At 46.5% G+C, this 24,895-nt stretch overlaps 1 protein-coding gene across 1 annotated transcript in view; it reads right to left on the bottom strand.

Annotated features, from left to right (window-relative positions):
• LOC135910195 (fatty acid synthase-like) overlaps positions 1–24,895 on the bottom strand; it is a 181,493-nt gene that overhangs the window by 58,422 nt on the left and 98,176 nt on the right. Inside the window, exons 12-16 of the mRNA XM_065442247.2 lie at positions 24,643–24,846; positions 23,562–23,819; positions 21,779–21,995; positions 19,385–19,639; positions 18,437–18,610 (exon numbers count right to left, since the gene is read on the bottom strand). Coding sequence (XP_065298319.2) covers positions 18,437–18,610; positions 19,385–19,639; positions 21,779–21,995; positions 23,562–23,819; positions 24,643–24,846 — 1,108 coding nt within the window. The remainder of the gene's footprint in view (positions 1–18,436; positions 18,611–19,384; positions 19,640–21,778; positions 21,996–23,561; positions 23,820–24,642; positions 24,847–24,895) is intronic.

Genomic DNA, 24,895 nt, shown 5'->3' with positions numbered 1-24,895 from the left:
TAGAAATCGGCAGTAACTTCGTTAAACAAGATACTGGTAAGCTATTGCAGGAGACGTAAGATCTGTTTAAGTAACGTCAAGGTATGAAAGGTTCTAACCCTACAGCTAGAATGGAACTGGCAGAAATTTCCAAGCTAATCAACAAGTGTAATATAGCTGCCCTAAAAAAGTGTCATATGGATAGAATTAAGGATGCTCTCAGGAACGGAGTAAGCCTAAAAGCAGTGAAGAAGAAACTAGGAATAGGCAAGAATCAGATGTATGCGTTAGGAGACAAAGCCGGCAATATAATTACTGATATGGAGAAGATAGTTCAAGTGCGTGTGGAGTTATATAGAGATGTATACAGTACCAGTGGCACCCACGAATGTAATGGAGGAGGGGATAGTCTAGAGAAATTTGACATCCCAGAAGCAACGCCGGAAGAAGTTAAGAAAGCCTTGGGAGCTATGCAAAAGGGGAAGGCAGCTGGGGAATGAAGGAGCTGGGAATTGATCAGGTTACAGCAGATTTGTCGAAGGATGGTGGGCAGATTGTTCTAGAAAAACTGGCCAGGCTGTGTACGCAATGCCTCATGACAGCGATCGCACCGGAATATTGGAAGAACGCCAACATAATCTTGTACCATAAGAAAGGGGACGCCAAAGACGTGAAAAATTATAAACCGATCCGCTTACTGTCCGTTGAGTACAAAGTATTCACTAAGGTAATCGCAAAATTATTCAGGAACACCTTAGACTTCTGTGAACCAAAGGACCAGGCAGGATTTCGTAAACGCTACTTAACAATAGACCGTATTCACACGATCATTCAGGTGATAGCGAAATGTGCGGAATAAAACCAACCCTTATATGTAGCTTTCATTGATTATGAGAAAGCGTTTGACTCAGTGGAAACCTCAGCAGTCATGCAGGAATTATGGAATCAGGGATAAGACGAGCCGTATGTAAAAATACTGAAAGGAATATATAGCGGCTCCACAGCCACCGTATTCCTCCATAAAGAAAGCAGCCAAATCCAAATGAAGAAGGGCGTCGGGCAGGGAGATATGATCTCTCCAATGCTATTCCCAGCGTGCTTACAGGAGGTATTCAGAGACCTGGATTGGGAAGAATTGCGGGTAAAATTTAATGGAGAATTCCTTAGTACCTTGCAATTCGCTGATGATATTGCCTTGCTTAGTACTCAGGGGACCAATTGCAATGCATGTTCACTGACCTGGAGAGGCAAACCAGATGAGTGGGCCTCAAAATTAATCTGAAGAAAACTAACGTAATGTTTAGCAGCCTCGGAAGAGAACAGCAGTTTACAATAACTAGCGAGGCACTGGAAGTGGTAAGGGAAAACATCTACTTAGGGCAGGTAGCGGCCGCGGATCCGGATCATGAGACGGAAATAATCAGAAGAATAACACTGTGCTGGTGTGCGTTTGGCAGGCATTGTCAGATCATGAACAGCAGCTTGCCATTATTCCACAAGTGAAAAGTGTGTAACAGCTGTGTCTTACCAGTACTCACCTACGGGGCAGAAACCTGGAGGCTTACGAAAAGGGTTCTACTTAAATTGAGGCCGACGCAACGAGCTATGGAGAGAAGAATGGTGGGTGTAACGTTAAGGGATAAGAAAAGAATAGATTGGGTGAGGTAACAAACGCTCGTCAATGACATCTTAGTAGAAATCAAGAAAAAGAAATGGGCATGGGCAGGACATGTAATGAGGAGGGAAAATAACCGATGGTCATTAAGGGTTACGGACTGGATTCCAAGAGAATGGAAGCGTGGCAGGCGACGGCAGAAAGCTAGGCGGACAGCAGAGATTCAGAAGTTTCCAAGGTCAACATGGCCACAATTAGAACATGACCGGGGTGATTGGAGAAGTACGCGAGAGGCCTTTGAGCTGCAGTGGGCGTAACCAGTCTAATGATGATGATGATGTCTTGTCTGACTGTACCGGAGAATGGCTGAGGTTAGCTCCGCTGTAAAGGCCGTTCCACTGTCCGTTAGGAGGACTTCTGGGGCGCCATGTCGCAGGTGGACGTTCGCGTCGGAGAATTTCGCCATTTCGGCTGCGTTACCTTTCGGCAGAGCTTTTGTTTCAGCAAAGCGGGTAAGGTAGTCCGTCACCACGACGATCCAGTTATTTCCGGTTGTTGACGTCGGAAAAATTCCCAACAAGTCCATCCCGATCTGCTGAAATAGTTGGCAAGGAGGCTCGATCGGCTGTGGTAATCCAGCAGGACTTGTCGGGGGTACCTTGCGCCCCTGACAGTCTTGGGATGAAGGTCATGGGGATGAAGCTTGTTAGTGCTATCAGGCGATGCTTTTTACTGAGGCGGGACCTTTACCCGGTTTTGATGTAGCAATTATATCAGCTTTTTTTCGTGAGAATGAAGAACGCCCAGATGGCGAGATAGAAAGAATTAACGAGTGAAAGCAGCGTGATTGGTTTATTCCTGTAAAATTGTTTAATCATGTGTTATATTGCTCTGCTGGGACTCAGGGCAGAGTTGTGACAAGTGTTTAAGGAAGAGTTGAGCTTAAGCCCGTTACATATCTTGTTTGGACTACTTTTGCGGTCGAGTGGCTTCAGTTCCTCCGTTTCTTTGTATTTCAGAAAACACTCGCAGTGATGGTCTCGCTAGAGATGCATTCAAAGTGCTCACCAAGAGCACCAGCCTGATCTTTCAGAATGTTTCCTTGTTCACTCAGGAAAGGCAGCGCATAGATTGCTACACTCTTTGTGGGCCAAGCAGATGCCGGAGTCTGCTGGAGTGTTGCCCCCTTAGATGCTGTATAAGCTTACCCTGGGGTATGAAGTAATGAAACACGTTTGCGCGCTCCTTTCTTCTCATTCAGTTTCAGTCTAAATATATCTTCTTTTTTCCACGTAGGCCATGATCGGGAATAGGCGGGATGACCACCAACACATTTCGTACAGTGTATCGTGCGGGTGAAACTGTCGGAAGCGTGTTCTTGTTCTTCACATTCTCCGCAAATAAACCGGCTTCCGCAGCTTTGCGAGCCATGCCCGAATCTTTAGCAATTGAAACAATGCGAATATTATGGACATATGGTCGGACAGTTGTCCTTGTATTACCGGTCTCAATGGATTGTAGTCCCAAAAGCAAGAATACTAACCCCTTAGCTGACCTTTATAGACAGGTTATGCTCTCTGTCACACAGAGAGAGGATGTAAAATGTTCCGTTAATTACATTGAGGATCTTGTCAAGAAGTGTATCGAACGATTTGTGCCTATTAAAACAAAGAAAAAATGCTAACCTTCCCTGGATGACTCGCGACATCTTCCATTTAAATCGTCGTGTGCGTAGGCTTCGGCGTTATAAAAGAACCAACAATCCCGTTACACTAAAGTTTCACAAGGTAAAATATGAATTAAATTTGAAATTACAAACCGCCAAAGATTTTTTTCACGTTCAATTGCCTGATCCGTTAACAACTAACCCTCGTCAATTTTGGCCTTCTATTTTACCTAGTGATGCTTCACCCACTTCATTCAACATTGATAATGACGTCATCAGTGACCCGTCAATTATATCGGATGCCTTCAACAAGTATTTTCAGTTCGTATTTGTATAGGATAGCATCTTCATTCCTCCTCTCACGAATATAGTTTGTTCTGAAGCAATTAGTGATACTAACCTTAATAATAAAGGCAGTTAACCTCGTATTAAACTTGGTTAATAAGAAATGCACCGGCCCGGGCAGGATACACAATGCATTCTTAGTTTTCTATACCTTGCGGTCATCAAGATAGATATCTGGTGGTCATATTCAACAAACTTTTATCATCTCCCACTGTTCCTTCCTCTTGGAAGTTAGCTAAAGTGTTTTCTCCACATAAATCCGGTGGTAAGCAGTCCTTATCGAACTACAGGCCGATTTCAATAACAACATAGTCATGAAAAATATTACAACATATCATTTATAAATACGTAGTGCTTTTCTTAGATCATATAATCTGCTATCTAACCTTAAGCACGGGTTTCCGCGAGGGTTTAGTACGACAATACAGTTAGCTGAGTTTACGCATTACATTTTGCTCAGCTTTGATGTTGGCAACCAGGTAGACGCTATCTTTATAGCCTTCTCTAAAGCATTTTACACAGTATTACATTATCAACTCGTTACTAAGCTTAACGCTTTTCTAAGTATTCCTGAACTAGTTAACTGGATTTCAAGCGCTATTTCACTACGTTCCCACTTTATCTCTTACAGCCGGACCGACTGAACTGCCATTGACGTGACATCTGGAGTGCCCAGATGACACAGTCATCCAGCATCGTTCTTGGACCACTGGTTTCTTTAAATTTTCATAGCTGATTTGCCTGTTACGATTTCTTATAACATCCTTCTTTAAACCGACGATTGTGGTTTATATGAAGTCATTACCTGTTCTAATGCCCATTACCACCTCCAAGAGACATTTCCTGAGTTTTGCACTTGGTGCATCATCTGGCAAACGAACATTACCTTGATAAAACCCTCCTTATGCCCTTCTGTAAAAATCTTCTCCTTCTCGTTTGCATTACTTATTCAACAACCGCATTGTGTGTATGGTATTTGAACGTAAGTATATCCGTGTCATGCTTACGCATAACATGTCATGGACTAGCCACATTGGTTACATTTGTAGCAAAGCACTAAAATATTTAGGTTACCTACACCGTACTCTATCCAACCCTCCAAAGATACTAAGCTACTGCTATATAAATCGCTAATCCGTCCTGTTGTTCACTACGCATCTGTCGTTTGGAACCCATATTAGCAGTTTGAGATTAACAGGCTAGAAGCAATTCCAAGGAAAAGCCTTAAGATTTATGTCACCGTTATGATCGTGACTTTTCACCCTCTTCCCTCAAACTAACATGACTCTATTCACGTCGCTTCAAACGATTGTCAGATTTCTGATACAACATCGTCAATTCTTCCGTTTAGCCTTTCAAAAAAGAGCTGTACTAACCTCGCGCCAGAGCCACCGACGAGACGAGATCAAAGCTTTAACTTGATGCCCAACTTTTCACGCCCATGAATATGTTTAAATAGAGCTTTATCCCTCATTGCGGAGAAGACGGGAATTCCTTACCTTGGTTTATTCGCTGATGCACACCCTTAAGCTCTGTATCTGCCATCCCAGGTGAATAGCCCTAGCACATCACCCTCATTGTCGTATCGTATTTTTCTCTGTATAAATCTCCCTCTGTTAACCAATTGCACGTATAACGCTTATTGCACTGTAGTATGTACAAATAATAAATAACAATAGTAATAATCAAATAGATTGTGGGAGTCTCTTTCTTATTTCCTTTGATCTTTATCTTCTGCACATCAGCGCTCAAGCTCCAGTTCATCATCTGAAATCGCACCTCTGGATGCTATATTTGATCTATGGAGTGTCCCGGGGATTTGAACGTCACGAAATGTTGCAAGCTTCGAGATTTTTTTGCGTTGAAAGTTGTTGCGAACTTCGAGCAAGAGGTTGCCGTTTTCCATTTTAGTAATTTTGTAACCTGTTCCTGTTCGGTCGGCGAGACATTTAGCCACAACCAATGGCGGAATGGTTCAGACAATCTCTTCGGCGATTTCCCTATGTATTACATGACAGCGGAGAAAGATTTCTTTGGACTGAAGAAAAAAAGTTGGGAGTTTCGTCGCTAAGTCCCCGTTTGTTAAAAAGGGCAGTATTATAGCTTGTGGATGGAAGATAATGCCATAAAGCTTTGTTCAATTTCGGCAGCGATGCCAGCCGCCTACCTCCAAGCCGGGCAAATGGAGGTGACAGAAGTTCTTACAGGGGAAGTACTGCCAACGTGACCTCCCCACTGTTTTTATAACTAGGTACGTCATAAGGAAAACTGATTAGCAACAAAAGGTTAACCCTTGCCAACTAGCAAAGTTACAATTCAGTAGAAGATAAATGAGGACAGGTATGAAAGAAGAGAGTAAAGAGCAGGAGCATATAGAGCAGGAAAGAAAAACCTGGCGGCCAGTTTCCACTGGGAGGGTCAGTCCAGGCTTCGTCTATGAGAAGTCGTCTACGAAAAGGTGAGGCGAAGCGGATGTGTAGTCTCCACGGCCGCGTTTAAACGCTCGAACACCCCGCATCCGATAAACAACATAAACATCAACTTTTCACCTGACACAGCCTTGCCACGCACAGATGCGCGTGGGAGTGTCCACTCCAATGTGCTCGCGTCCGTGATGTCACAGCCCACCTGTGACGCCTGCTGACACCGGAGCCTCTGCGGGGTCCGAATTGTTATAGGTAGATACATCCCGCTACTACCTTGTTTGATAAAAAAGACTTAAGTCCACGAAAAAAAAATAGATTTGGTTAGTCTTAGCAGCATAGCGTACAGTGTGAATAACACTTGTCGAGTGGTCGAGAGACTGTCTGCGGACTGCACGAGCGCTGCCAAGAAGTGGTAGACGCTTGGTTGGAGATCGGTTTGTTCTGCGTCAATATGCCAGTCATATGAATGAATGAATGAATGTTTATTTCATCTTGAGTACAATTTCAAGAAAGGTGCAAGGGCAAAAGGCGCGCAATGCCTGACACGGGCCCCTGAACCCGCAATATACGCTTCTATTATACATTGATCGAAGTTAATCATAAAAATTGATTCTGTATTTCAGAGCCCCGCAATCACTCAGTGGTTTTCATCTTACCTTTCTTCTAGAGAACAATACGTTGAATTCGGGGGGTGCACATCACGCCCTTCCTGTGTTGTGTCCGGAGTTCCGCAAGGAAGTGTCCTAGGTCCTCTTTTATTTCTGATCTTTATAAATGACTTGCCCAGTAATATTAGTGTCCCTGTCAGACTGTTTGCTGATGATTGTGTGATGTATAATAAAATTCGGGATAGTAATGACCAGGCCAATTTACAGTCTAGTTTGCAAATAATTAAAAAATGGCGTGACGACTGGCAGATGGAACTAAACGCAGCTAAGTCTGTTGTTATGTCCATAACGAGAAAGAAAAAAATTTTGCGTTACCCTTACAATATAAATAGTATAACTATTAGCAGAGTCGATAAACATAAGTATCTAGGAGTAACGTTCACTTCTGACCTCAGATGGAATCAACACATTGACGCTGTATGTGGTAAGGCCAGCAAAGCGCTCTGGAGCCTAAGACGGAATATAAGTGCGTCGACACCTGAGGTCAAAATTTTAGCCTATAAATCGTTAATACGTCCTATCTTGGAGTATGCTAAAGCTGTATGGGATCCCTACACTAAATCCAACCAACAAAAGATTGACAGAATCCAGAGGTTAGCATCAAGGTTCATATTTAACAAGTATCGCTACTGCCAATCCCCCACTGAACTTTGTAAGCTTGCCGACTTACCTCCGCTAGACTTACGTACCAAGTATGAGCGACTGAAACTAATCTACCTTATCATTAATGGTCACTTGCTTGTCGACAAACACAACTTCTTCAAAATCTCGACAAATGAAACATCCAGACATCGTCATAGCCAGTACATCACACCCCCTCAGGTCAGAAATGACTGTTTTAAGTACAGCTTTGTCCCGAGAGGCATTACGGAATGGAATGCGCTCCCCGACTCTGTCATATCGGCCTCATGCGTTGAGGAGTTTTTGCAATGTGTACATGTTATTCTTTTTGCCGCTAACTAATATGTATATCATAACTTTGTCAAATGTGTATCTGTTCATTTTGTTTATTATTTGGGGGGGAAGTTTGTAAGGTGCATAAAATCCAAACCGATTCGCGTCCCTGCTGAAATGTCTGCTGCTGTTCATTTACTTGCTTTTGTTGTCATACTGTATCCTTGTATGTGTTTGTATTTTCCACTCCTGTAAAGGCCCTTCATGGGCTGACAGTATTATTAAATAAAATAAATAAAATAATAATTATTTAGTGGTAGTTCATTGGCAGTGAGCGCACACACAATGTTACATATTTTAACACATTGTACAGGAGTTTACACAAACTGAAAACAGAATTGACAAAATTATTGGGTTACAGCTTGTTTCCTAATATAGACGGTGAAATAACAAAATGTTCCCTTTAACCCCTCGTCTCCTTTCATCTCCCGGTCCATAAGCACTAAAGTGCAGGTTATACATCTAAATTACCATAGTACACTATAGTGCAGCATATAGCCGTGAACAAGTATGTATCCACGTAAAACAGAAAAAAGGAAGAAAGCGGGTTATAATATATTTATGTTGCTACAATCACTCTCTCAAACACTGTGTTAGTAACAATTCCTTGACATGATTTTTGAAGGCATTCCTAGTCATACTGAAATCAATGTTATCTTCTAGCTTATTTAGGATTGTTAGTACTTGGTACCTGGTTGTTTGTTTACCATAATTAGTCCTTGTGTTTAGGGTCCGTTTTCCTTTTAGTCTCATATCGTAAGGAACTTCGTTAATGTATTCATGTATATATAGTGCATTTTTATACATATTGCCGCCACCATTGCGAGAACACAAGACGACCGCCACATTCCAACTGCGTTTAAAAGAGCCGCAAGACTACAAGCGTCAAGAACAGCACCGCAAGGCAACGCTGGGCCGGTGCTGACAGACCGGCGGCTCGTGCGCGAGAATCGGCCTGGCACGCGACAGGAGGCGACAAAGAAGTGAACGATGTTACAAGACGCGAAGCTCAAGAAACGTTTTTGTTGACGGGCACAGGTTCGCCCAGAATAAACTAGTTTTCATAGAAACGGCCGTCGTAACTGTTGGTTACATATCTGGTGGAGGTGCGGGGCATGACTTCAAGCCCCACACGCGCCAGGGAAGGTAGCCCGGATCCCCGAAGTTTGGAGCCAACGGAATTAACGCCGGTCCACCAACGCACAAGCCGCCGCATACGAGGTGAGGCCCCCGAGTTTGGTCCGCTCGCCGATTCACCAAGCGCATCGGCAACAGTCAGCCTAGGTACCAGTGCGATGGCTACTCAAGTAATGCCTCCTCACGTTGTCGTTGATTAACCCCAGACGCCAGAATCCTTTCACGGAGACACCTTTGAGGATGCCGAGGAGTGGCTCGAAAACTTTGACCGTGTCGCCATATGTAACGGTTGGGACGGAACAAAGAAACTCCGTTTTGTGTACTTCGCCCTGGAGGAATCTGTGCGCACGTGGTTTCAAAACCATGAAGCGTCGTTATCATCGTGGAACGACTTCCGACGAGAGCTGCTTGCAACGTACCCGAGCACGGACCGCAGAGAGAGGGCAGAAGCCGCTCTTCAGGCGAGGAACCAGAGAAACAACGAAAGTGTGACCATGTACATTGAGGATATGACCCACCTCTTCCGCCGAGCCGATCCAAACATGGCTGAGGACAAGAAATTGCGGCACCTAATGCGCGGTGTGAAACAGGAGCTTTTTGCCGGCCTGGTTCGTAATCCGCCCCGCACTGTTGCCGAATTTCGATCAGAGGCGACGACGATGGAGAAGACGCTGCAGCAGCGTGCGAGGCAGTACAACAGACATGTAAGCCTCGCATCATTTGACGTTGGGTCAGGAGCCCTCTCCAACAACATGGACATCCTACGCGAAATGGTGAGGACCGTCGTAAGGGAAGAGCTGCAGGAACTGCAGCTGGCTCAAAGCCCTCCTCCAGTGTCCTCACTTGCCGATGTCATACGCGAAGACGTCCGGCAAGTAATTTGTGAGCCAGAGCCTCAGGTACGGCCCCGCGCACAGCCAGAGCGTCAGCCGCGGATATCATACGCCCAAGCTTTACGCCAGGACCTAGGACGCGCCGACTTCGGACGAATGGTCACAATACCCCAGGTACTTCCTCGCAATGTGCCGCCCATGGCAGAAGGAAGGCCACGTAAACGCGATGTATGGCGCACTGCAGACCGACGTCCCCTTTGCTACCACTGTGGAGAGGCTGGTCACCTATACCGGGAATGCCAGTATCGCCGAGTAGGACTGCGTGGTTTCGCTGTGAATGCACCTTGCCCTCAAAACAGTGAGTGCCCTGATGAAATCGAAGCATTTTCGTCCACGCGCCAAACTATTCGAAGCCCCCCGCAACATGAACCTCGATCGGCAGCGTCTATGCGTTATAGGTCGCCCAGTCCGCGTCCCTCTTCCATTTCACCGAACCGAGGCGTCGCTCACAATGTCCGCGACGGGAAATCTAGAGCCAGCGACCAGTGGAGGCAAGGCCGCTGACGCCCGGAACACCGAATGCCCTCCATCGCCAATCCGACAAGACGGCGGCAGTGACGAACCGACGAACCAGTGCAGTGATGACCCCGTTACTTCTGAGTTGCGCGTCATCATCGACGACTTCGAAGTGACTGCGTTGATAGACACTGATGCGGACTATTCAGTTATTAGCAGTGTACTCGCCAGAAAATTGAAAAAGCCATTGGACCGGACCCCCAATACGTACAGCGGGGGGACACTTAGTCGACCCCGTTGGAATGTGCACAGCAAGAATCGGCATTAGAGGCTTTACATACGTCAGCAGCTTTATTGTTCTCCCTGAGTGTTCCCGTGAGCTTATACTGGGCATGGACATTTTGCAAACGAATGGCGGAATTATTGACTTACAAGAATCACGCGTGTTGTTTTCCACAGAAAATGCTGTTACCATTTCTGATACAGAACAGCCACATATTTCCTCTCTCCGTATTGTGAATGAACACGTGAGGGTGCCGGCACGGTGCAGTGTGACTGTCGTTGTAAGGAGCGACGTATTCCGTGACTATGAGGGACTTGCAGACGGAAATATCCGGCTGCTACTGGAAAAGCAAATATGCGTGGCAAGAGGCCTAGTTCACCTGCGTAACGGATGCGCGGACGTCCTCTTGACTAACTTTGGCAATGAGGCACAACACGTGGCGAAGGGAACAGTCATAGCGTCTCTTCATGACTATGTACAACTCGCGGATGCGTCAACCCTCCATGCAACATCACCAGCTTCCGCCACTTTAGACAGTGTCCTTACCTCCATCAACATTGACCGAGAGCTGTCATCACCACAAAGAGATAGGATTGTGAGCTTGGTCACAGAGTTTGCTGAATGCTTTTCGACTTCATCGAAAGTCCGTCGTACTCCCGTCGCAAAACACCGCATTGTGGTCGAAGAACCTGCAAGACCAGTTCGCCAACACCCGTACCGAGTAGCTCCAAAAGAAAGAGAAGCGATAAGAAGATGTCCATTTTCTATGGGAGAAAGAACAAGAAGACGCCTTCTCTGAGCTACGACGGCGTTTGCAGAGTCCTCCTATACTTGCCCATTTTGATGAAAATGACGAAACGGACATCCACACCGACGCGAGTAACGTTGGTCTCGGTGCCATACTTATTCAGTGGCAGAATGGAGAAGAAAAAGCTATTATCTATGCGAGCCGTACCTTATCAAAAGCCGAGACAAATTACTCAGCTATAGAAAAGGAATGCCTGGCGGTTATATGGGCCATCAGTAGTTCCGGCCATACTTATATGGCAGACCGTTTCGAGCCATCAGCGATCATCATTCATTGTGCTGGCTGGCGAACCTCAAGGACCCTTCTGGAAGACTCGCTAGATGGAGTTTGCGTCTGCAGGAGTATGACATCACGGTCGTTTACAAGTCCGGTCTGAAACACAATGATGCTGATTGCTTATCACGTGCACCAATCGAATGTACGTCACCTGAATACGAGCAAGATTTCCCATTTCTTGGGGCTGTATATATCACAGGAACGGCTCATCACCAGCGTACAGATCCGGAATTACTCCTGCTCATCGAGTACCTGGAGGGTCGACAAGTGAAAGTGCCTCGAGTTTTCGTCCGCGGATTGTGTTCGTATGTCATCCGGAACAACGTCCTCTACAAACGAAACTTCGAGCACACTGGTGAGACGTTTCTACTTCTCGTACCATCATCGCTGCGAGCTGAGATCTTAGAAGCTTGCCATGATGATCCTGCAGCTGGCCACCTTGGCGTTAGTAGGACTCTGGCGAGAATCCGCCAGAAATATTACTGGCCGAAGTTGATGAATTCAGTGCAGCACTATGTCAAATCATGCCGAGATTGTCAAAGACGCAAAACCCCGCCACTAAAACCAGCAGGTTTTCTGCACCCGATACAGCCACCAGCAGCACCCTTTGAACAAATAGGAGTGGATTTACTTGGACCATTTCCCGTATCAACCTCAGGAAAGCGGTGGATTGTGGTAGCAACCGATTATCTGACTCGGTATGCTGAGACACCTTCTCTTACAAAAGGAACCGCCATTGAAGTGGCTCAGTTTTTTGTCACACACATAGTGTTACGACATGGCGCACCTAAAGTACTCATAACAGACAAAGGAACAGCTTTTGATGCCCGTTTGATGCAGTCTGTTATGAAACTAACACATACTGCTCATAGAAAAACCACAGCGTACCATCCGCAAACCAATGACCTGACTGAACGGCTCAATAGAACGCTCGCTGACATGATCTCAATGTACGTGGACATCGAGCATCGGACATGGGACAGTATTTTATGATATGCTACCTTTGCGTATAATACTGCAGTATAAGAGACGACACATTTCACGCCATTTGAACTTGTTTTCGGTCGGACAGTAACAACGACACTAGACGCGATGTTACCTGTAAACAACAGCAGTGAAGACGACCCTAACGTTAGTGAGTACGTAGAAAGGGCATAAGCACGGCAGTTCGCAAGGCACCGTATCATACAACAGCAAAACGTCGACGCAAACCGGTACAACCTAGGGCGAAGAGAGGTACAGTACAACCCCGGAGACAAAGTGTGGGTATGGACGCCAATACGTACGCCCGGTCTTTCGGAGAAGCTACTGTGCCGTTACTTTGGCCCCTACAGAGTACTTCGCCGGCTAAGTCCCTTAAATTACGAGGTAACTCCTGAAGGCCAAGTCTGCTCCACACGACGCAGGACTCGCCCAGAGGTCGTACACGTAGTACGAATGAAGCCTTACCATGAAAGGCATTGACAACCAGAATTTGCACGTACGATCAAGCCTAGCACCAGCCATCCCCTGACCACTGTCCTTTTAAAGCAGTTGGCTTCCCTATAGGCCTTTTCTACGCATCGGGACGATGCTTCTTCGGAGGGGGCTAATGCCGCCAGCATTGCGAGAACACAAGACGACCGCCATATCCTAACTGCGTTTAGAAGAGCCGCCACTCCGCAAGTGTCAAGAAAAGCACCGCAAGGAAACGCTGGGCCGGTGCTGACAGACCGGCGGCTCATGCGCGAGAATCGGCCTGGCACGCGACAGGAGGCGACAAAGAAGTGAACGACGTTAGAAGAAGCGAAGCTCAAGGGACGTTTTTGTTGACGGGCACAGGTTCGCCCAAAATAAACTAGTTTTCATAGAAACGGCCGTCGTAACTGTTGGTTACAATATATACTGTAGTAATTTAAAATAATAAACGTCGTTAGCTTTAAGTATTCGGCATTTAAAAATTCAGCGGCTTTAGCCTGTTTTTCGCGAAAATAGGGGTTGAGAACATTTTTTTTTGTCTTGTTCGTCCGGTCTTCGTCGACGCATTGATCCGTCTTACGGAAATTGTGTCCTCACAAACAGCCGTCGGACTATTTTAAGGCGATAGCAGTTATGCGGACAATGCATGTGCATTGCTGCCGTCGCTGTTATTTTCCGTGTGATATCCAAGGGTGATAACCCCGTCTCCGCGCGCCCTACACGGTATTTGCGAGTTAAAAGGCAGAGAGGGAAAAAGTAGCCTTTCTTCTCCAGGTGCAACTAATTTATGTGGCGGATGCGTGCGGTCGCGGCGGCTGCATCTTGACAGCGATCTGCCTTTGGGGCCGAGCCTACGTGCGTCGTCGGCTCGTACTTTTGCGCGTGCTGTGTGTTCTCGGTACTGAACTTGCGTTGAAGCAATGGGCAGCACGAAGGTGACTTCGCTCGCTGCAGCGCGCGCGCTTGCTCACGCGAGCGTTTCGAGAGCGAGTGTCCACGGTCATCGGGTGTGCTGTGGTCGCGTTTGATGTGCGTGGTGATACCATGCTTGTTAGTTAAAAAGGGAATGTTAACAAGTCGATACTGCCGATAAAAGTGCTATTCTTACGTCGTACGGCTGTGTACTAATTACCTATGGGAATCGATGCTTCGCCTTTCTGGCGGAATTGTGATATTATTAACGCGATAGCGTTAAGGAGCTCGTGTCGCAGAAAAGCCGGTGTCGTCGGCGTCGGGTGTCGGCGTCGGCGGCGTTGACCGTGAGCGATAAATCACGGCAGGCGCTTCATAAATAAAAAGCAACTTCCAAGATTGGCCCGGTGGGAATCGAACCCGGGTCTCCGGAGTGTGAGACAGAGACGCTACCACTCAGCCACGAGTTCGATGCTTCCAAGCGGTGCAAACGCGCCTCTAGTGAATGCGGTGTTGCCTTCGAAACCAGCCGTGGAAAGTTATACTGCGGTGTATATCGGTAATTATGAACATGTAACGTACAGAAGTCACAATTACACGAGTTGCGAAGTGCGTTTCCGCTGCATTTCTTTTGCGCTTTCCGCACACGCGGAGCCATCTTGCGGCAAACACAGAAGACCCCCTCCTCTCAATGTACGGCGCTGCCCCGACAGGAGGCGCGCCGCGCGCGCATTGGGACCGCTGCCAGGCGCGTCGCGGGACTCCCTCTCCCCTGACGACGACGCTTCGCCATGTTTCCGGTTTAGATTACTATCTATCTCTCTGCCCGTGCCGATCACGACGTTTGGCTGGCGTAGATCGTTTTCCCTCCGAGACACCGAGTTCTTTGGTTCGTTTCGTTCGCTCAGGCGCACGTTTCGTTGTCGCGCCGAACGCTGCGTTGCTCGACGTTCACCGCGTGATAGGTGGGCGCTAAGTCCGATGCGGGGCGCATCGTAAGTGATTGCTGTGCCGTAGCGCATTGTCTTATACCCCTTGGCGGGTCGACGGGAACGCTGTCGCGTCCCACTCTTGAAGGCGAAGCTTAAGCGTCCTCCAATTTTTTTGTATGCGGTACCTTTCTGATATTAACGATTTACAGAGCAAGAAATGCAATTCTGAAACTCAACCCTTATATTTCTCATTCTGGCTTACAAGCAGTGATCACTGTAAGAGCAATGCCATCGGCCTCATACAGGAGGCTAGCGTAGACATAGCTTAGTGATCTGAAATCAACCAGAGTTGAAATGCGTGAGAAGCATGATGGTGGCTCACGAAAATATCTTATAATGGTTAGCAATTGCACTTAAAAGAACAGACTTGTGGGCTTAGATGTTTGGGGGCTGCATTGAGTTGGCTGTAAATGGCCATGCACTCTTTTGCTGTAGTTCTCACGCCAAGTGATCAGATAGTGAGAAGATTTTCCCGTTGAGTATGGCAGTTCACAGACTCCGGTACTCTTCGTCGAGTGAAAGCCGATGCATCCAAATAGTTCACAGCACATACGCACAAAACGGCTGATGATGGAAGTCGCATGTTTGCGCACCATACATAAATTTTCGCATACAGTAGTTACCGCTGTAGCGAGATGCTACCCTGTGGTTTGCAAGCGAAGTGACATCACATAATCTTAACACATAACGAGTAAAAACATCCCCAGTGAATGCAGCAGCAGCGCGCTACGGCAGCACATTCAAGCAGAGCCGCACCAGCTCGCACAAGCCAGAGAGGAGGAAAGGCTCGACGCGTACCCTTTCGCCAAACAACAAGGCTTGTAGGCGTGGGTGTCCCCTTTAGCGATAGATTACAAATGAAGGAAACACGTACATTAGGTTGCCACAAAGGGTGAGAGTGCAGAGCGCTCTTGCGAAATTATGAGTGTGTCACGCAAATGTTGAACATGGATGCAGACAAGGACAAGCACTGTCGCGCGCAACACTGCGTCCCCGCGCGACAACTCACGCGTCATTATCACGAGCGACGAGCGCTGTCTTGTATACGTCCTCGTTTAAAATTCCCGCTGTACATTCACGCCAATTGATCATGAACTGAACCAATCAGCCATTTCGCTTTTGCGAACTTCGGCAAAAATTTCTGTAGTGGCGTTGATCTCGCTTACGCTGATGTACTTTTTACCCGTACAGTCCTGGTAAACCTACACCATTGTGTACTTGTTCACTGACGACTTGCCAGACACTTGATCACAGGAAGACTGTATTGTGTCCAGTCTACCTGCTAGAGCGATGTCCTGGAGACTTTGGTGACGAAGAGTTGAAGGCATTGTCGGGCCCTTCGGCCCTTCTCTGCAGCGCGCACCGGGGAAACCTTTGAAACGCGTGCCACAACAGCACTTTTCGCATGGAGCATGCGCACCGATCGTGTTATCGTAAGAACGCGTGCGGGGGCTGCCGGGAAGGCGGCTGCCCGATAAGAAGGCAGCAGAGGCGGCACTCGGGGCTTTTTTTGCGGTGCGGGACTGGCGAAGCGCTGGTGGGACGCGGCTCGTATGGGTTTTTTTTTTTTTTCGAGCGTGCTATGGAGCGAGCGAAAAGCATTTTTGCATGGTGTCCACGTGAAGGAGTGCTTTTGTTGTTCGCTTTTGTGAATGGGCCTGCGCGCCCGCTTTGGTGCTTGCTTGCTTTTTCGGCTTACGCATTCTGTTATAGGCCGTAAGACTGTGGGGGTTGATGGTTTGTGACGGCCATTATTTCATCGCTCCCCTTTGTCTATACATTTGGGTACCTCACTCTTCTGGTGCTTGCTTCTTCGCCTTGTTCTTTTCTGCTATCGACCGCGAGACTGCGGTAATAGTTTGAGTGCACCGTTCCATTGTAAGTTAGAGCGGTTTCTGTTCTTTGCGCCACTGGTCTTTTCTCGTGCTGGTCGCGGTTCACGGAATCCCTGAGCAAAGGCGAGGGACCTTCAGCATCTATATCAAAATTTAGAACTTCAGTCAGCACGCGTGTGGTGTGTTGGCACACACAGACCAGAGTGCATGGGAACTGAACACTCCCATGTGCTGCTGTGCGTGGCTTAGCATTGTCCGGACTGAAGGGGGTCCTCGTGTTTGAGCCCAAGCCAGGTGTTCAGACCTTTATGACCACTCGACCAAGGCAACAACCCTGATTGGCTTCCACTCCACGTAGACGGCACCTCCAGACTGACCCACTGACTGGTGTCGGCCATTCTTCGTCATGGCGCAGTTTCACCAAGGGCACGGCCAACATAGGTAGCGTAAGACTTTCGCTTTCATAAAGCAAATCTGAGGGGCGCTCTGTCCCGTTCTCTTTCCTTCGTGCTGTGTGGGTCTTGGTGCAATGTTATTTTGGATGAAGAAATGCCTCTCACTTCGTCATATGGCCTTTATTACGAGCTGCGGTATCCCACAAGCATTGTCGCTAGCCTCTGTCTTTTTCTGAACGAAGTGCTTTATGTTTTAATGACTTAAAGTGCTTCATTCGTACTTTTAAATTTTAGAGGCTACTGGCAGCGCTCATGGGATGCCGAAACTTATAATAAATGCCATCTGATGAAGCGAGAGTTAGGCATTCCGTCAACAAGAATAACGTCAAGATGAACCAATGTCTTCGTCTGTCCACTGCGCATAGGGCTAACATACGGCACACATACGCCACAAACAATTGCTCACTGCCGGAGACCCTCAACGGCGTAGTAGATGTAGGGAAAGGTTACCCGTCCTCCACGCCGTCTTTGCATGCGTAGGGACGAAAAGTAAAAATTGGAGAAATCACTTTTATCAAGCCCCTGGACACTATATCATGCAGCAACATACGGCATTGGTAATAGGCCCAGAACCGTTATTGTTTAGTATGAAGACAGTTCTGAATTTCATAAATGAAGCCATTCTGCACATTCTTAGCCCAGAAGTGTCGCCGCGTATTCTCTCACCAGAGGGTACTGCTGCGAGAGTACTTTTCTAGAGCATGCAGGTCCTCGCATATAGGGGCCCTCGTGAGGCGTTAGTGCTACTCATACTTACTAATCTTAGTATATCATGACTCTCCAAACATACATTTACAGTCTAGCATACGCCACTCTCATGGTAATGAGAGTGGCGTAGTGGCGAGTGGCGTATATAACTTTTAATAAACCAGCTTTCAGACTGTTGATACTGCATTGATTCTAATATGGGTACCAAGGTTAATTATGTTATCAAAAATGCCAAAGTTGGCCTTGCTTGCATACTCAGCTTAGCCGAAATTTTATATAATTCCCACTAAACAGCACTAACAGGTGGCGTGATAATTTGAAAAGAATTAGCACATTTCTTCGAATCGCCACAAGCATAAGTGTGTGCAGTTTAACCTCAGGGATTCATTTCTGAGCAAAGATATAACCAAAAATGACATAATAGCAGGGAGTGGCGGATTTCCGCATCAGCTGATTTATGGGCCTTATCTTGCTCGGACTGCAATGTGATACCAGCATGATAAATACTGCGTATTGAGGTGCACATTAGCATATGTTTCACAGGCGATTTCGTGGCGATTTCCAACTTACCCTTGTCCCCAACAATGTCCGTGATCTCTGCCTGAACCTTGGGGTCGATGCGGCACGACTGTATACTGACAGGCATGTCAAACGTCCTATGTTGGTTCCACAGGAAGCTGACGTGACACAAGGCGTCCATAAAGGTCACCCAATTCTCCTCCCACTTTAGCTTTGCGCAGGGTTCTATAACAGAAACATGCGATGAAGGACATCGACAATTAGGACTCTGCATGAGGCGTGCACTGAAATATATGAAAGAGCTGACACCATGTGCTGTTGACGCAATATATATAGACAACCCTGTCCAAGAGTCAGCACAAAAAGAAGTGGTAATGAGAGTCGCCGGTACAATCTTCGGAGCCCACTAATCCCGGGACATGCTAAACTTGCGTACGTGGCTTTGGTCTAGTATCAAAAGCGGGTTTACGAACCCAATCAGTTGAATATTTATTGAAAATATTCATTCACATATTCATGGCAGAGGAAAAGAAAAAAAAAATCTGCCATGTAGTGGCTTCAATGTGTTTCCTTCCGCAGCTATACATCAGTGCTACACAGAGGCAGGCGTAAACAGCTAGCATTGAGCGAAATAAAATACCATTATGAGGACAACTAATTCGCAGATGATTTATCAACCGAAACATGAACTGAAAGGAATATACCACAACAGTGATGATTTCACATGACATGATTTCGACACAGAAGAGAGTATCAGAACAATGCACAGCGGAAATGAAGGTTAGTAAAAATGTTTTCATCTATTTATTCGTTTAAAAAAGTAAATTTAGGATGCGCAATAGGCGCTGTTGTGTACGCAGCAGAAATATATCAGGAATGGAAGTCTCGACTCTATGATACAGCGTCTTCCGAAGGTTCAAATGTTCGTAAAATTTGGTGAAGCTAACCGAACCAGCAGTTATGCGGAAATCCTACATAATTGCTAATTGTTCGTCTTACTCTGCGAGTAAGCCTGCAGGACGCCCAGGAAAGCTCCGTGAAACTGGTAGCCGCGGAGTCTGAGCTCCTTGTAGACGTCCGCTGAGGTCATATCGTAGGCAATGGTCTCTTCAGAGGTTCCTGGGGGCTCCTTGAGGAGCACCGTCTTGCCTTCTTCGGCCATTCGGATGCGTCCTTTGGCCACCACACCTCGGGACTCGCACACTTCGAATTCGCCAGATACGGGCATGATTGTGACCTGGATTCGCACAGAACCTGCGTGTGCAAGAGCGTATTCTCGCCTTAGGTGTTTTGGTCATTTCTTAATTTAGCTCAAGCATGCCCTAAAGAATATTTTCTTGCGCAATGTTAGTTTCAAAACTACTAAGGCATGTGTTGGCAATGATAGAAGTGCTTAACATTTGCACTTTGAGTCTACAAAGCAATGAAGAAATCAGTTTAGCTAGCCCCGTGGACGCTATAAAAGCTGGTCGCGTTGTTTTTTGAGCTTTTTTAAAAATTAAGAGTTTTCAGCCTTTTGAGTCATGCACGTCAAGTTAAAGATGTGCCATTCGACGCTTCAAAGGCAGAAATTACTTAAAAGATGTAAATCCAATATTTTAAGGCATTGCTGTTGTAAGACGGCGTGGCTATTGGCATATGGTAACAGCCTTCTTAGAAGATCAAATAATAAAGAAAAAATATTTGTGCTCCCAACTGCAAATAATATGAGCCAGTCAATCTGTGCTATCCCTAAATGGCACAAACCATCTGCTATATCAGTGCGATTAGCATTCTTAGCATATTTCAACCATTTTAAGCTTCTTGAAGAGACTAACTTGCTCACATGTCACTTCTACATCTATCTATTTATCCGTCCGTCCATCCGTCCGTCCGTCCGTCCGTCCTGTCCTGTCTGTCTGTCTGTCTGTCTGTCTGTCTGTCTGTCTGTCTGTCTGTCTGTCTGTCTGTCTGTCTGTCTGTCCGTCCGTCCGTCCGTCCGTCCGTCCGTCCGTCTGTCCGTCTGTCCGTCCGTCCGTCCGTCCGTCCGTCCGTCTGTCCGTCTGTCTGTCTGTCTGTCCGTCTGTCTGTCTGTCCGTCTGTCTGTCCGTCTGTCTGTCTGTCTGTCCGTCTGTCTGTCTGTCTGTCTGTCTGTCTGTCTGTCTGTCTGTCTGTCTGTCTGTCTGTCTGTCTGTCTGTCTGTCTGTCTGTCTGTCTGTCTGTCTGTCTGTCTGTCTGTCTGTCTGTCTGTCTGTCTGTCTGTCTGTCTGTCTGTCTGTCCTCTTACGCCAACGCACTCGTGGTCGTGATACAGCCGTGGCCGCTTCATTGCCGTCATTCCTGCTTCGTCGTGAGACTCGTTATGTCGCCGTCGTCACGCCTTCTACGCTGACCCAATGGGCCAAGGTGTCTAGCATCTTGGGTCACTGTGTGTGCTCATGATCCTAATGCGGTCGTGCTTGTTACGTTATCTTCATTCCAGCTTTGTCATCCAACTCTCTTCCTGCTGTCGTCGTCACACCTTCGTCGTTATGCAGTAGTCTTGCGTTCCTTGTCATACCGTCGTTGTGACGCCGCCACGGCCGTTTCATTGTAGTCATTGTAAACTTCGTCGTCCAACTATCGTCGAGCCGTCTTCGTGAAACCATCGTCGCCATGCATTCGTTTTCACACCATCGTCGTGATACCGTCGTGGTGGTTATATCCTCCGCACTCCAGCTTTGCTAACATAATCTCGTCATGCCTTCGTTTGAGCTTCCTTGCAGCTTGTTGCGGTGCTATGAAGATTGGTTTCATCGCTGCTTAAAATGAAAAGGATGCACCACACAAATACGTCGTACGAACAGGGAAGCATTTCAGGGTTTTACTACCCAATATACCACTTCTACCTTCCATGCAAATTACCCGACAATTTAGTCAATGATCTGAAAACAATATACTAATGCAGCATCCGATTTCATATTGATATCAGGTGACAACATTGGACATGACACTGATGTTAGGTACCCGTATAGGCGTTTCACGGGCTGTAGCAAGTTTGCAGGAGACGAGATTGTCTTACATCTTTTGCTCCACACTGTCGTATTCGTTGCTCTAAGGCTCCTTATTGGAGCGAAGCTTCATAGCCTAGAGGTCCTTAAATGCGGCGAAGTGCTTCGTTCAAGTATCTATAAAGTTAAACAAGAAGAAATACATTTACACTCAAAAATAACTGCTAAAATTGCCTTTGTATGTAATATTAGCAACTGTATAATTTTTCAGAGCCTACGACCAGTATTATCGTCTAAAATGTCGAATGATTGCAAAGTGGTATTCGTGTATATGGATCTTTATGAAGCGCTGATATACACAATGGGGTTGAATAATAGAAAAGGTAACTCAAGATAGTTGATTGTATGATGTGTCATAACTTACCCTCTGGTGGAAGAATCGTGGCACGTTGAATTCTCACGTCCTCGAAGATGACAGGAGTTTCCTTCAAAGGTTTCCCATAGCGTTTGGCAAGTGACTCCCAAACGAAGACTATGTAGCCTGTGCCAGGAAGGATGACACGTCCATCCAGCCGGTGACCGAGCAGGTACTTCTCGGCACTGTCAGCTTCGAGATCAATATCGATGACCTCCTCAAACGCCTGTGCGCGTAACACATTACTTGAGCCAGGCACTATAGTAATATATGTTTAAGAAGCGAAGTGCCTTAGTGTAAGATATACTGGCCGAATTTGAATACCCAGGTGTCTCATTCCATCCACACAGCCATTGTTTCTCTGTGTATAGTGTCTATGTAGATAAAGTGTAATTTTCAATAGACGACGCATATTAAGCCGGCGCTTCAGTAAGCTTCCTGGATGCGTTACGAATTTGTATTATATGCAAACACCTTCAACTGAACTCGCTTGAAATACGATATCTTTATAAATGTACTGTGGTGTTTAAAGCACAACAAAAATAACGCGGTGAGACGGAAATTTAGGTCACTCCCGACCATAACCGAGGAGAAGAAGCTCTTAGCGAAAAATCTAGACCCCAATTTTAGAACTGCCCAACGATATCCTACGTGTTTCCGCGGTTGCACCGATACCCCATTATTATGTTTCTTTTTTCTAGAGGAGAAGTTTCCGACCGCGTACTTTATCGTCTTATGCGAACTTTTCTGGAAAGAAATGTCACCCTACCGATTTCTGTGATTGAATAACTATTCTACGACGAGGTTGGTTCATGGTATTGCACTCCCGTGTGTGAACAGTTTACTTATTACCGTATGTTTTTCTCACAAGGCAACGCATCGTCTTATGTACTGCATCGCTGTTTGCCGTTGGGCCAGACGATGTATGCCCTGAGATGACACTTAGAACTTAAATTTTCTTCTTGGCCGTGATCGCAATAAGAATGCCAAAATTCAAACGTTGAAGTTCAATATAGAGTGCTGAGACAAAGAGGCTAAGAAGGTCAGGATAAGAAGACTGAATATCAAAACGAATAGTCAAAGTTAAAGATGATCATGATGTGTGCGTTGTGGAGTATCTTGTTTAGGTTGATGCATTTTCAACAGCAATGCTGGCCCATGTGCAATCCGGCGTGAAAACCTCATAACGACATCAACGGAAAATAATGCGAAGAGTTGTGTGCTACCCAAATCCTGTCGATATCACACGCCATGTCACAGCGTATTTTGCAGGCTGCTATAGGAATCTTGAGCCGGACAGACGACTTTTTTATTTATTCCTTCCTGCGTATGATGTGCTCTCGCGTAATAGTGGTAGCGTTCGTCGGTGTATTTTCGCTAAAGGATTCCTGTAATGCTGCGATTAAATTGACAGCTGGAGAAGCTGCTATGCATTCATCTTGAGGACCAAGTGCTATCAGATGAGGGACAATCGAATAAAAGCTGAAGACCACCTCTCATGCATTTCCACTTGGGTTATCCTTTTAGTCGCAGACAAGTATCACTGATTTCCGAATATCGCGCCATTTGCAGTGACGTGGAAACAGTGAAATGCAAAGGGCCTCCTTCGTAAGCACGTAAATACGTCAAATTGCTCTTTCATGAACTATAATATCTCGAATGCGCGAAGTCCATGCAATACCGCGACCAGTGCCTGGAAAACATAACGAACGACTCATCGAACGCTAGCTTGTAAAGAACAAGAATGATGCCAGTCCCACGGTATATTTCGACGCAAACAATGGTGGCTCACCTGTGTCGCCGAAGTGAAGTCTTTCCACTGGGCGACGGTCCAGCTATGTGAGTGATCCCAGCTGACCAAGTGTGCAATGTTTGGTGTGCCGCGCGGTACGGGCCACGGAACCGGAGGGTAGAGTACAGAAAAGTGCATGTTGACGCCGAGAGTGTGTAGTTGGCCAAGTGAGCTCAGAAAGTACTGCAAGTTGTCCGCGTGGCGCTTCATGAGCCCCAGGCATCTTGCTTTGGGCCCAACAGCTCGTCTCAGGATCGCCTGGTCAAAGGCAAAAAAAGTAGGCGTGATTGACACAGAAGTTGTGAGGTTTTGTTTATTCTCCGAAAGCCCGCAACTCAATTTGCCAGGCTAAGGATGCCGGGATCATGAGAAGTTATTCGGCAATCCCTGTGGTGCATTATAAGCTGCCTAAAGATAGATTAGCAATGCATTTGTGAAGTTGGTGGTGGTGTTATGAAACCGCGCTACATTGCATGGTTTATAGACCACTAATCATTGCATCGATTGTTCTCCACACTGATCAGTCGGTTACGCATTATAGTCTTTGAAATTTCGCCTCCAGAATAGAACTGGTATAAGGAAAAAGCGACGCATGAGAGTGATCAGCACACTGAATTACATCAGACTGCACACCATCAGGGAGCGTATAGTAATTTCACAATATTGCCAGCTTTCTACCCAAGCTATTATGTCATTGCAAGTGTCTGGACCATCGCCAGCATAGCCACGTTTCAGGGTATTATGAATATTTCTACATGAGCAATTTTAGACGATTTGATTTGTTCTGTTTGAGAATGTAATCGCCATTCTTAGTCTAAAAAGCATTTTGCAACACCTATTCGGTCATATAGCAAGCTGCGTCGAAGCGCTCACGGTACATTTTGGGCCCATCCAGAGCAAACAAAGAGGAACTGCAGTGGGCAGTCAGTGAAACAAATATGAACGAAATATGTGCAGTGCTACACGAAGGCCCGTTTAAGAAGCTTCTGATCAAATGTCTATTGCGGCTGCTTTCAGCAAGAAAAGCAGAATAAGGTGAACGTGGCGAGTGAAGCTGCAATCATTTTAGTTTTCGTCTCACCTGCAGGAGGCAGTGTGGTCCGATCTCCAACAAGATGGCGTCCTCCGGCACATGCTTGAGGGCGTCCCGGAATAGTACCGGGTTTAGAAAGTTGTTGGTGTGGTACTCAGCAGAGCACAGCTGCGAGCCAGGTTCGTGCCAACGGTTCTCAGGTACCGATGAGCTTATCCAGCGCTTGCTGCGGGGCTTACTCTGCGGTATGACCTAGTCGTTTGCCAAATTAAACGACGAACAATTGGTTAACATTCAGCGA

The sequence above is a fragment of the Dermacentor albipictus genome, chromosome 8, assembly GCF_038994185.2.
Source record: "Dermacentor albipictus isolate Rhodes 1998 colony chromosome 8, USDA_Dalb.pri_finalv2, whole genome shotgun sequence".
Taxonomy (NCBI): domain Eukaryota; kingdom Metazoa; phylum Arthropoda; class Arachnida; order Ixodida; family Ixodidae; genus Dermacentor; species Dermacentor albipictus.
Note: the sequence above shows the minus strand (reverse complement) of the source record. Positions and strands in the feature narration are given on the sequence as shown.